General features: G+C 50.0%; 1 protein-coding gene across 7 annotated transcripts in view; it reads right to left on the bottom strand.

Annotated features, from left to right (window-relative positions):
- Positions 1-13,413, bottom strand: part of PODXL2 (podocalyxin like 2) — a 31,804-nt gene that overhangs the window by 17,586 nt on the left and 805 nt on the right. For all 7 annotated transcript variants that reach the window (XM_083155648.1, XM_083155645.1, XM_083155647.1 and 4 more), the window contains 2 exons: positions 8,983-9,285; positions 428-978 (listed from right to left, as the gene is read on the bottom strand). In XM_083155648.1, coding sequence (XP_083011774.1) covers positions 428-978; positions 8,983-9,285 — 854 coding nt within the window. The remainder of the gene's footprint in view (positions 1-427; positions 979-8,982; positions 9,286-13,413) is intronic.

Here is a 13,413-nt window from a genome sequence, read left to right as displayed (position 1 = left end):
CATCTACCACCTGACATTTTTAAAACCCAGCATGTAATATGGCACATAGGAGCTGATTGGCTGGCTTCATTGTATCACTTTTCTAAGCTTGATACATCTGGCCCTCTATCTACGGACTTTGGCAAGGCTCAGTGGGGGAGAGCTTTGTGAGGACGGTGCTCTGAGTGGTGTCCTCAGCACGGAGGATGTAAGTCTCGGGGGAAAGGTGCTTATTATACAGGTAGGAGAGTGGGCAAAATAGGACATTCCTAAAAAACGTCCTTAACCATAAATATCCTGTGACAGGTCTGTTCGCCGGGATTTCCAGTTGCCTGAAGTGTGCAGAATTCCAACCTCCATACGTGCAGTTTAGAATCAGGCCCCCGGAATTCATCATTTGCTCTTCACAAACGATGTGAAATGAATAAAATTTATATTGTATAAATACCTGCTCAGAGCCCAGCGATAGCTCCGTGGGCACTACCGCCTTCGTTGGGTTCTCATTTCGCCGGGTGGAGAACAGCTGTGGAACTTGCATCTTATCCCTGTCTTTGGCAATAAACAACGACTGGGTTGAGGAGCTTTCGTCTTCATTGTTCTTGTAACCCCCAGGGGAATTATTGGCTGCAGGAAGTCCCCTGGAATCTGCAGGCGGTCCGGGCCAGTGTTCCGTCCCCTGTTCATGATTGACATGGTGGTTCCTGGGCACTGAGTGCTTTCTGTTCTTCCTGGGTGCCCTGGTGGTTGGATGGGTGGTGGAAGCAGAGATCTTGGAAACCGTCCTTTCCTCTGGAGATTTTGTCCTTTCGTTCTGTAGTGTTGGCGGCACCGCAGCTTCCTCCACAAGGACATTAATGGCTGGAGAGATCTGTCTGGGGGGCTTGTCAGCATCTGTTGGCCACCACGCTGTAGATGTTTCTGGAATTCCATTGGGCATGCTACTGATGTTTGTCACCTCCTCTATGGTGGCTCCGAAGGTGTTTGTGGTCTCTGGGCCATCTGTAGCAGAGATGGAAATAATGAGGTCGCCTGCAGGCCATAACCAAAACTGTTATTGCCTTTAAGAAACTGTCCCAAATAAAACTTTTTTTTAAATAACCCAATTATTGTGCCAAAACTTTTTGGGGAAATACTTGAAGAAACCCAAAAACTATGGAACTATGGAAATCAGCATAAATGTGCATCTACCCTACACAAAGTGCAAATGATACACCTCCAACAGTATTCATAAGTCACACGTCCAGGAACGGATAAAGGGCCACATTGGCCTGGGACTAAAAATGATCAAGGGCCCATTGTGGGAAGTGAAGGAAGTGTGTCCAGTGTTGGGTGCGTGTGGTCAGTTCTTTGGGGGTGTGGTCAGCTCTGAGTGGGTGTGGCCAGTGCCATGTAGGCCTATACAACCCCTACACTATCAGCTTCAATGTCTCCCTAGAACTGGGTGCACACTTAGCGATATTTTAAACAATATCGCTCATGTTGTCCCTTCTAAGCGATATCGCTTGTAATATCATCCTGTGATTGCTTAATATCTTTAACGTTACGCGCTCCCCTTAATGACCCCTTCTGTTGTCTGTACATGCAGCTCAATTTTTACTAGATCGTCAAAAACTACAAGCTCCTGGATGTGGGCGCTGAACGATATCAGGAACGATATTTGTTCAGTGTGTATACATTATATCGTTTGTCCAGGCAGTTTAAGGGAAAATCGTTAACGATATGGTTTATGGATGACATGGTCTAGTGTGTACCTAGCTCATGTGCAAGATGTAGGACACCTTGGAGAGAGATAAAGTACAGACAGTCATCTCCAGTCATTTACAGGCTGTTAGGAGATAGTAGTGTTCATTCTAGCACCCGCCATATTCGAAAACCCATGCAGTTCCTCTTCCCTGCCTGGGGTGTCGCTGTCTGCTGTGGTGTTTCTAGCACAGGTCTTGTTTGCATATCAGTGCTGATATACAGACCACACTGTGCTAGAAGCACTACAGCAGACAGCGACACCCCAGGCAGGGAAGAGGAACTGCATGGGTTTTCGAATATGGCGGGTGTTAGAATGATCACTCAGCTAGTGTTGGTTGTTTATCTCGCTCTACTCTATCACTTTTCAAGGCTTAGTACATCTGCCCCTTTGTTTGAAAAATGACAGACAAAAATGAGCTGATTGGGTGGTACTTTACCTCTCTACACATTATCTATCTTCAAGGTTTGATACATTTCCGTGTAAATAGGATTTATAGCACTTAAAGGGCCATTGAATGTTAGCAATCCCACCATAAATACTACAGCCAGCGACCTCTGTTACTGCAAACAGCAGAAATCAGACTTTTATTTTATTATAGCAAAAATAAAGCATGACAACACTCTGCCAACGGTGCCCCCTGGTGCTGGTTGGTATCCCTGGGACAGGTGAGCGATCCCCACAGCACACCGGTATCCCCGGGACAGGTGAGCGATCCCCACTGCACACCAGTATCCCCGGGACAGGTGAGCGATCGCCACAGCACACCGGTATCCCTGAGACAGGTGAGCGATCCCCACAGCACACCGGTATCCCCTGACAGGTGAGGGAATCCTACTGCACACTTGTATCCCCGGGACAGGTGAGCGATCCCCACTGCACACTTGTATCCCTGAGACAGGTGAGCGATCCTCACAGCACACCGGTATCCCCGGGACAGGTGAGCGATCCCCACAGCACACCGGTACCCCCGGGACAGGTGAGTGATCCCCACAGCACACCGGTATCCCCGGGACAGGTGAGGGATCCCCACTACAAAACCGGTATCCACGGGACAGATGGGGAACCCCCATTGCATACCGGTATAGGTGGGGGACCCCCAAAGCACACTGGTATACCCAGGACTGGGTGAGGCCCCCCACTGCACACCAGTATCCCCGGAACAGTTGATGGACCCCCACTGCACACCGGCATCCCCGGGACAGGTGCGGGACCCCCAGTGCATACCGGTATCCCCGGGACAGGTGAGGGACCCCCAGTGCACACCGGCATCCCAGGGACAAGTGCAGGACCCCCAGTGCACACCAGTATCCCCGGGACAGGTGAGGGACCCCCAGTGCACACCGGCATCCCCGGGACAGGTGAGGGACCCCCAAAGCACACCGGTATCCCCGGGACAGGTGAGGGACCCCCAGTGCACACCGGTATCCCCGGGACAGTTGAGGGACCCCCAGTGCACACCGGCATCCCAGGGACAAGTGCAGGACCCCCAGTGCACACCAGTATCCCCGGGACAGGTGAGGGACCCCCAGTGCACACCAGTATCCCCGGGACAGGTGAGGGACCCCCAGTGCACACCGGCATCCCCGGGACAGGTGAGGGACCCCCAAAGCACACCGGTATCCCCGGGACAGGTGAGGGACCCCCAGTGCACACCGGTATCCCCGGGACAGTTGAGGGACCCCCAGTGCACACCGGCATCCCCGGGACAGGTGCAGGACCCCCAGTGCATACCGGTATCACCGGGACAGGTGAGGGACCCCCAGTGCACACCGGCATCCCCGGGACAGGTGAGGGACCCCCAGTGCACACCAGTATCCCCGGGACAGGTGAGGGACCCCCAGTGCACACCAGTATCCCCGGGACAGGTGCGGGACCACCAGTGCACACCAGTATCCCCGGGACAGGTGAGGGACCCCCAGTGCATACCGGTATCCCCGGGACAGGTGAGGGACCCCCAGTGCACACCGGCATCCCCGGGACAGGTGAGGGACCCCCAGTGCACACCGGCATCCCCGGGACAGGTGAGGGACCCCCAGTGCACACCGATATCCCCGGGACAGGTGCGGGACCCCCAGTGCATACCGATATCCCCGGGACAGGTGCGGGACCCCCAGTGCACACCAGTATCCCCGGGACAGGTGCGGGACCACCAGTGCATACCAGTATCCCCGGGACAGGTGAGGGACCCCCAGTGCACACCGGCATCCCCGGGACAGGTGAGGGACCCCCAGTGCACACCGATATCCCCGGGACAGGTGAGGGACCCCCAGTGCACACCAGTATCCCCGGGACAGGTGCGGGACCCCCAGTGCACACCAGTATCCCCGGGACAGGTGAGGGACCCCCACAGCACACCAGTATCCCCGGGACAGGTGAGGGACCCCCAGTGCACACCAGTATCCCCGGGACAGGTGAGGGACCCCCAGTGCACACCAGTATCCCCGGGACAGGTGAGGGACCCCCAGTGCACACCGGCATCCCAGGGACAGGTGCGGGACCCCCAGTGCACACCAGTATCCCCGGGACAGGTGAGGGACCCCCAGTGCACACCGGCATCCCCGGGACAGGTGAGGGACCCCCAGTGCACACCAGTATCCCCGGGACAGGTGAGGGACCCCCAGTGCACACCGGCATCCCCGGGACAGGTGAGGGACCCCCAGTGCACACCAGTATCCCCGGGACAGGTGAGGGACCCCCAGTGCACACCAGTATCCCCGGGACAGGTGAGGGACCCCCAGTGCACACCGGCATCCCCGGGACAGATGAGGGACCCCCAGTGCACACCGGCATCCCCGGGACAGGTGAGGGACCCCCAGTGCACACCAGTATCCCCGGGACAGGTGAGGGACCCCCAGTGCACACCGGCATCCCCGGGACAGGTGAGGGACCCCCAGTGCACACCAGTATCCCCGGGACAGGTGAGGGACCCCCAGTGCACACCAGTATCCCCGGGACAGGTGAGGGACCCCCAGTGCACACCGGCATCCCCGGGACAGGTGCGGGACCCCCAGTGCACACCAGTAGATGTAGACAAACACATCACGACACGCCCGCATTTTTGCCATCATTCCCGGGTACATCCCACGGAACAGCCCTAGTCTGTCACTTGCTAATAGTATAGTCATATTCTTTCCCACGGCTCGTGTGCTTAGCGGCCGAGATTCCTGCGCAGTCCCCTTATAAACTGCGTAAATATCGAAATGGGGACCACATTGGATTCAGGCCATGTGTGGGCATCCTATTTACCCGCAGTCTGCGCCATCCCTAGCGTGGCACCATTTCTTCTGCCGCTGTGCTAGTAACTCGCCCGTGAAAGACTATTTAACGTTCCCCTGTGGAAAACAAATGACTAATTTCTGTTTAATTACAATATAACGGTCCCTGCGGGACATTACTGCTAATTATTTATTACTGAAGCAGATAACACTTGTTGGAACGCATAAAATGTTTTCCTGTGGTAGATCCCATATACGCTGATGACAGTGATGATAAATGTTTATATTTAGATTTTAATCTGCAAATTTATGAGACTTAGGGGGTGATTCAGGTTGGTTTGCAAAAGCAAACTCCTTCTTTAATGGATAAAACTATGCTGCACTGCAGGTGGGGCAGATGTAACAGGTGCAGAGATAGTTAGATTTGGGTGGGGTGTGTTCAAACTGAAATCTAAATTGCAGTGTAAACATAAAGCAGCCAGTATTTACTCTGCGCAGAAACAAAATACCCAAATGTAACTCTCTCTGCACATGTTACATCTGCCCCACCTGCTGTGCAGCATGGTTTTGTCCATTAAAGAAGAAGTTTGCTTTTGCAAATCGGCCTGAATCACCCCCCTATTTCCATAGTGGTCCTTGTATAAGGAACAGGTTGTAAGCGATGGAAGCCTACTACTTTTTTTAATCACTGGCCGTTCACAAGTTGATTGACAGGAAGCCAGAATTTGTGGGTTGTAACCAGACATTTTCTGGGCGTGTCAGGGACAATGCAGGCGTGGCCAGGTGTTTGATGGGACGTCATGTGACGGCAGCTCTGGCCCCGATCAGCCTGATTCTATCCCATCCCTGCAATTAGCAGCCAATCCATACACAACCAGCTCACCACTGTGTTCAGTCTGTGCGTAACGCAGGATTTACTCGGCCAGAGCGACAGAAACAGGCTAATCGGGGCCGGAGCTAGCGTCACGGACCCTCCTGAAAACACCTGGGAATTCCTGCGTTTTACTTGACACTTCCAGAAAACGGACAGTTACCACCCACATGGGACGGATTTCTGTCAATCAACTTCTGTTGTTTCAAGTCTGAATTGTAGTATGTGATCTGTGATCTCGTTTCTTATGGAATTTCACTTGTGCGTTTCTTTTACTGTAATAGTGACAATAACAAATGATTTGATTTGATCTTGTGAACGGCTAGCAATCGATGCTGGATTTTATCGCAGGATGGCCTCGTGCAGTGGAACGATAATCGCCAGGGCTGAATAACCTCTAATGTTTTAACTGATGCCAATAAAGAACTGTTAGGTGGTGTTTTAGAGCTTTTTACAAGCGTTCCCCTCTGGTACTGACACAGTTCACCTGATACCTGCTGCATGCCGCACTGCTACATGTCCTTGTTCCCAGCTCTATAAATAATTCAGGCCCAGGTCTAATGACAGTGAGGAGAGCTGGGTATGAACTGATGTGAAGACAGTCAGGAGAGCTGAGTAGATCCTGGTGTAACAAAAGACAGGAGAGCTGGGTACACCCTGGTGTAATTACAGTCAGGAGAGCTGGGTAGGCCCTGGTGTAATGATAGTCATTAGAGCTGGGTAGGCCCTGGAGTAATGACAGTTAGGAGAGCTGGGTAGGCCCTGGTGTAATGACAGTCAGGAGAGCTGGGTAGGCCCTGGTGTAATGACAGTCAGGAAAGGTGGGTAGGTCCCGTTGTAATGCACAGAGAGCTGGGTAGGTCCTGGTGTAATGTCAGGAGAGCTGGGTAAGCCTGGTGTAATGACAGTCAGGAGAGCTGTGTAGGCCATGGTGTAATCACAGTCAGGAGAGCTGGGTTGGCCCTGGTGTAATCACAGTCAGGAGAGCTGGGTAGTTCCTCATGTAATAACAGTCAGAAAAGGTGGGTAGGTCCTTATTTTAATGCACAGAGAGCTGGGTAGGTCCTGATGTAATGTCAGGAGAGCTGGGTAGGTCCTGGTGTAATGCCAGGAAAGCTGGGTAGGTCCTGGTGTAATGACAGTCAGGATAGCTGGATAGGCCCTGGTGTAATGACTGTCAAGAGAGCTTGGTAGTTCCTTATGGAATGACAGTCAGGAGAGCTTGGTAGTTCCTTATGTAATGACAGTCAGGAGAGCTGGGTACGCCCTGGTGTAATGCCAGGAGAGCTGGGTACGCCCTGGTGTAATGCCAGGAGAGCTGGGTAGGTCCTGGTGTAATGACAGTCAGGAAAGCTGGATAGGCCCTGGTGTAATGACTGTCAGGAGAGCTTGGTAGTTCCTTATGTAATGACAGTCAGGAGAGCTGGTTATGCACTGAGGTAAAGACAGTGAGGAGAGCTGTGTAGATCCTGATGTAACAAAAGACAGGAAAGCTGGGTATGCCCTGGTGTCATGACATGTAATGACAGTCAGGAGAGCTGGGTTGGTCCTGGTGTAATGACACTCAGGAGAGCTGGATAGGCCCTGGTGTAATGACAGTCAGGAGAGCTGGGTACGCCCTGGTATAATGAGAGCCAGGAGAGCTGGGTTGGCCCTGGTGTAATGACAAACAGGAGAGCTGGGCAGGCCCTGGTGTAATGACAGTCAGAAAAACTGGATAGTGTAATGACAGTCAGGAAAGCTGGATAGGCCCTGGTGTAATGACAGTCAGGAAAGCTGGGTAGGCCCTGGTGTAATAACAGTCAGGAGAGCTTGGTAGTTCCTTATGTAATGACAGTCAGGCGAGCTCGGTAGGTCCTGGTGTAAAGCCAGAAGAGCTGGGTAGGTCCTGGTGTAATGACTGTCAGGAGAGCTTGGTAGTTCCTTATGCAATGACAGTCAGGAGAGCTGGGCAGGCCCTGGTGTAATGACAGTCAGGAAAGCTGGATATGCCTTGGTGTAATGACAGTAAGGAGCTGGGTAGGTCCTGGTGTAATTACTGTCAGGAGAGCTGGGTATGCCCTGGTGTAATGACATGTAATGACAGTCAGGACAGCTTGGGTTGGCTCTGGTCTGACAGTCAGGAGAGCTGGATAGGCCCTGGTGTAATTATAATCAGGAGAGCTGGGTAGGCCCTGGTGTAATGACAGTCAGGAGAGCTGTGTAGGCCCTGGTGTATTGACAGTCAGGAGAGCTGTGTAGGCCCTGGTGTAATTACAGTCAGGAGAACTGGGTAGGCCCTGGTGTAATGACTGTCAGGAGAGCTTGGTAGTTCCTTATGCAATGACAGTCAGGAGAGCTGGGTTGGTCCTGGTGTAATGACAGTCAGGAGAGCTGGGTACGCCCTAGTATAATGACAGTCAGGAGAACTGGGCAGGCCCTGGTGTAATGACAGTCAGGAGAGCTGGGTACGCCCTAGTATAATGACAGTCAGGAGAACTGGGCAGGCCCTGGTGTAATGACAGTCAGGAGAGCTGGATAGGCCCTGGTGTAATGACAGTCAGGAGAGCTGGGTAGGTCCCAGGTTAATGACTGTCAGGAGAGCTGGGTAGGTCCCAGGTTAATGACTGTCAGGAGAGCTGGGTAGGTCCCAGGTTAATGAAGGCCAGGAGAGCTGGTTACTAACACAACACATCACTTATTGCTAAGTGACCAAATGTGACTTTTATCCATTGGTTCTAGAAGACTTGGAGAAATATATGAGGTAGATGATATTACAGGTAATTAATAGAACAAAGTCACACTAAATTCAAACACATCTGACGCGTCATCTCGTAGCAATCATGGTTATATTATTAGTCCGGGCTCACGGCCACAGGAAACAGACAGCACCTGTTTCCTGCTCCAGGGTACAGGTTATGTGACGGCCCATATAAAAAGATGGCCGTTGTTTTATGATCCTTTGCTATTGTCATTATATTATTCTGAGTTAGACAAACAAAGCTCTACTTCCGTGTACTCATTATTTACTAAAATGTTCACCCCAGGTTATGACGGCGTTCCGATACTGCCTCGGAATCAGGCCCACGTGCCCTTTCCAGCTGCACCAAGCAAAGCGATGTTCAACCATAAACCTAAATAATACACAGATATATGGAACAAGAACACCCTCAGGACCCGAAGACATAACCCACCTGTCCGTGTCCCGCTTTGGTCCTCGTTGCTCCGGTTCACCGTCTTTGCTTCGTCTTCCCAAAAATATTTTGGGGACTGAAAGATGGAGATTTCTTCGGTCTCCTGGCTGGAAAAGCCAGAGCCCTGAGGTGTGTTGAGCAGGCCGTGCCGGAATTCGGGGTCTGGGAACCCGTCGCTGGTGTGTTCTGAGGAATCCAAACTCTCCAGGTGCGACAATGATGAGGGTAGGTCCAGCAGGGAGGTGGATGAGAGTCCTTCTGACTGTGGGTCCTCACCGGTAACTAACTGGAAGCAGATGAGTCCTAGGGTACAAAACCAAGGTGTTACCGCTCGCCCTGCAGGATACATACTCCATAAAAGATAAAAATCCGTATTTACAAAGGTAGCAGCGACATCTAGGGCGACGGCAATGCTGGCCGCGACGGCTGGGGAGGGGGAACCAGGGCCATGCTAGTAATATCCTCTGTCGTCCTGAATGTACAGACGACATTGCTAATGATCCGCACAAGCGCACATCATTACCGATATAGGGACGGATTCTGGTTGATCCGGTAAGCTGCAAAGATCGCAGCTCAGGGAGTCCCAGAGTACCCACCCCGCCGAAACAACCCCCACCCGCCGTGGCCGTATACCCTCCCTACCATGCTCGGGATGTGTTATGAAAATACATCCCTCATATGTGCCCGCCGCAGGAGAAATCATCCGATGATCGGCAACCAGTGGACTCTGGGACGAAGACAAGGCTGACGTCATGTGATGTCAGCTGTCCGTCCCCACCACACTGCGTCATGGCTGCATTCACATGGGAATGCCCGATGTTTGCATGGGGACGGCCATGAAATGCTTGGCGTTCGCATGTCGAGCGCCGCCACCGCCCCCGTCCTGCCGCACACCCACCCCCCTCCTGTGTAAGCGCCACGCCGACAGTGCAGGTCAGGGACAGCGCCCACACAGAATCCCTGCACATGCGCGTATGAGAATATGCAAATGCACAGGGCAGAAACATCGGTCCCCGATGCGAACACGCTGGGGACCAGAATCAGTACACACTGGATAATATACACAAAATGACTGTTACTAATGGTGGTTATCGTACATTTCATTTCAAATGACGTCCAGAATTTACCCACAATTAGTTTATCATCATACTTTGTAAATATGGTTAAGTGGGGCCGATGTGTTCTAATATAATTTTATATTTTATTTTTAAATATCCGATCAAATCGAACCTCCCTGCATATATATATATATATATATATATATATATATATATATATATAGAGAAAGAAGGAGTATTCAGGGTGCGCTATATAAACCTTATACAATTTAGGCTGTACAATTCAAACGTTTTAAAAAACAATTTATTAAAAAAAGATGCTCACAGGAGCATAGCAGTTTAAACACAAGGTTCAATTTCAGATACTGTGAGCTGAAGATATGATGATCTGTATGTACACAGGGTAGATGAATGTTCATAAACGACAAATGAGCCCAACGCGTTTCGTCGTTCACACGACTTCCTCAGGGGCATGGCATAATGTGATAGACACACGAAATTGTGGTAGAAATCTAGGAAACTCCTAAGTAACGCAATATTTATTTGGCTGTAGAGGCTTGTTGAACCTATAATTATAGGCGTAGTATCCACTAGTCGTAGTGTATACGGATATAGAAACAAATATTCTTGATGAGAAAACAAATGATATTTATTCTGTCAGTCAGAGTAGTGAACTGCTAGGCTCCACCAAAGTGAAAGCCTAGCAGTTCACTACTCTGACTGACAGAATAAATATCATTTGTTTTCTCATCAAGAATATTTGTTTCTATATCCGTATACACTACGACTAGTGGATACTACGCCTATAATTATAGGTTCAACAAGCCTCTACAGCCAAATAAATATTGCGTTACTTAGGAGTTTCCTAGATTTCTACCACAATTTCGTGTGTCTATCACATTATGCCATGCCCCTGAGGAAGTCGTGTGAACGACGAAACGCGTTGGGCTCATTTGTCGTTTATGAACATTCATCTACCCTGTGTACATACAGATCATCATATCTTCAGCTCACAGTATCTGAAATTGAACCTTGTGTTTAAACTGCTATGCTCCTGTGAGCATCTTTTTTTAATAAATTGTTTTTTAAAACGTTTGAATTGTACAGCCTAAATTGTATAGGTTTATATAGCGCACCCTGAATACTCCTTCTTTCTCCATTTCTTTACCCGGATCCCATCTAACAGGGGATCCTTTCAGGGTTGCAGCTCCATCCATCACTCACATTGAGCGCACTGTGTGGCCCCCCCCTTCTTTTCCATATATATATATATATATATATATATATATATATATATATATATATATATATATACATATAGTAGTTCTCAGCCAGGCTCAGCAGATTTTGGGGCTAATTCAGGTTGGATGGCAAAATCTCCTATACTGGCAGTCACACGTCCAAGAGGATCACACTAGAGATTTACAAACACACCTGGAATGGCCCCAAAAAATAATGATCCCCTTTTGACAACTTTTAGATTTTATGTTCTAACATTACAGGAAAGAGAAGGATCCTGGGAATTCTCACCACACATCAACGCAAAATACTCCGGTACTTTACAAGGGCTTTTAGAAGGGAGAGATGTTACCCATAGCAACCAATCAAATCCTACTTATCATTTACCCACCACCTTCTAGAGGAGTTTGAATATTCTTCCTGTGCTTGCGTGGGTTTCCTCTGGGTACTCCGGTTTCCTCCCACACTACAAAAATATACATTTACATGTGGTAGGGAATATAGATTGTAAGCTCCACTGGGGCAGAGACTGTTCAACTATTCTCTGTACAGCGCTGCAGAATATGTGTGCGCTATATAAATAACGTAATAAATAAATAACAGTTGGAATCGGATTGGTTGCTATGGACAACATCTTTCACTTCTAAAACTCACACTTTGCCCATAAATTTGAGATGATCTTTCTCTCTGCATCGCGAATACAAGACTCACAAACTATCGTACAAACATGAATTGATGAACTGGGCTCCTCTGTACCACAGAACCATTGTAAAACATTTCCAGGGCTGGAGAAAGGCCTATGGCTTCAGGTAAGTAATAATTTATCCTATATAATTACAGACTAATGCCGCTTCTTAACTCTACGGGGGGAATTCAGGTGTTTTTCTTGCGGAGGCCACTAGATGGCTGAAATTTGAGACAGACCTGTAAATCTGTCCAATAAATGATGGTCTCCTTTTGGATCGAAAAGAATAAACCGATATTGGGCCAATCATTGGTAGACAGGCGGTATTCAATGCCGCCGGCAAGGGGGTTTCTGCGGTGAGGGTGGCTTGCTATCGGGGGTACCGCCAAAAAAAGGCCATCTCACAATCTAACTCCCTCGTTGGCTGCTCAGCCTATTCTATGTTCCGGGGGATTCGCCGGATTCCCCCGAGCGGCAAGGTTTGTCGCTAATGCGGCAAGCCAGCTGCTAATATAGCGCTGACCCTCGCCATTTTAACGGCCGCACTTGCCGTTTCCACCTCGCTGGAAAAACCAGCGAGGAGGAAACGGCGAGTACAGGGGGGGTCAGTTGTATACAGTCCCGCAAGCTGTGACAGCAAGATATCGGCACAGCTCGCCAGCACAGCTCGTCATAGGGCATTGAATACATCCCAATGAGCGCAAGCAGGGTACCTTGTGTGTTTTCAGGGAAACTGTAGATTGTCAGCTCTTTGTAACTTTAAAATGACATCATATATAAGATGTTCAGTATTTGTGGCCCAATCATTTCAAAGATGGGAGGTCAGAGGGGATCGAGAGTCACTGTAGAGTCAAATGAGCAAACTGAGGGGCATCCTGGCACTTATAGTCCCACAGAAGCCAGCAAGCTACAGGTTGCCTGAGTCACCCATGGAGGAGGGAGGAGGGGGGGATGAGTAAACCGCTTCTTCTCAATTACAGGCGTACAGTTACACCCCCCGACGGTAGACAGCATGCAAGTGTCACACAGAAACAATTCTAAATTAATTATGTGATCCTCAAGGGCCTGTTTAGCATGACGAACGCCGTCAGATTCCTAATCTCATTACAGCGCTGTTCCGAGTGTCCAAAAACAAAGGGACATGTGCCAAGTATCTTATTAACCGAGTCCGCACAGCACTAATTTATATCTGCAGGCTCAGCGCTCGTCTGTTCCTGAGAGCTAGCAATCTAATTTAACCGCACGATATCTTATGCTGTTTTTATAAATTGTAGACGGAGCTTCAGCAATGGCTCAAACAACATTCGGATTTTATGCCCAAGTTTCCAGACAGTGCTACATAATTCATGGGTATATAATGCTGCTGGTCTGGCAGACGGGCCTGTGCTGGGCAGTGCCCAAGGTGCCATTGGAAGGGAAGGCACGTGCCCTCCCTCTTTTGCTGCATGC

This window comes from Crinia signifera, chromosome 8 (genome assembly GCF_055691185.1).
Source record: "Crinia signifera chromosome 8, ASM5569118v1, whole genome shotgun sequence".
In the NCBI taxonomy this organism is placed as follows: Eukaryota; Metazoa; Chordata; class Amphibia; order Anura; family Myobatrachidae; genus Crinia; species Crinia signifera.
Note: the sequence above shows the minus strand (reverse complement) of the source record. Positions and strands in the feature narration are given on the sequence as shown.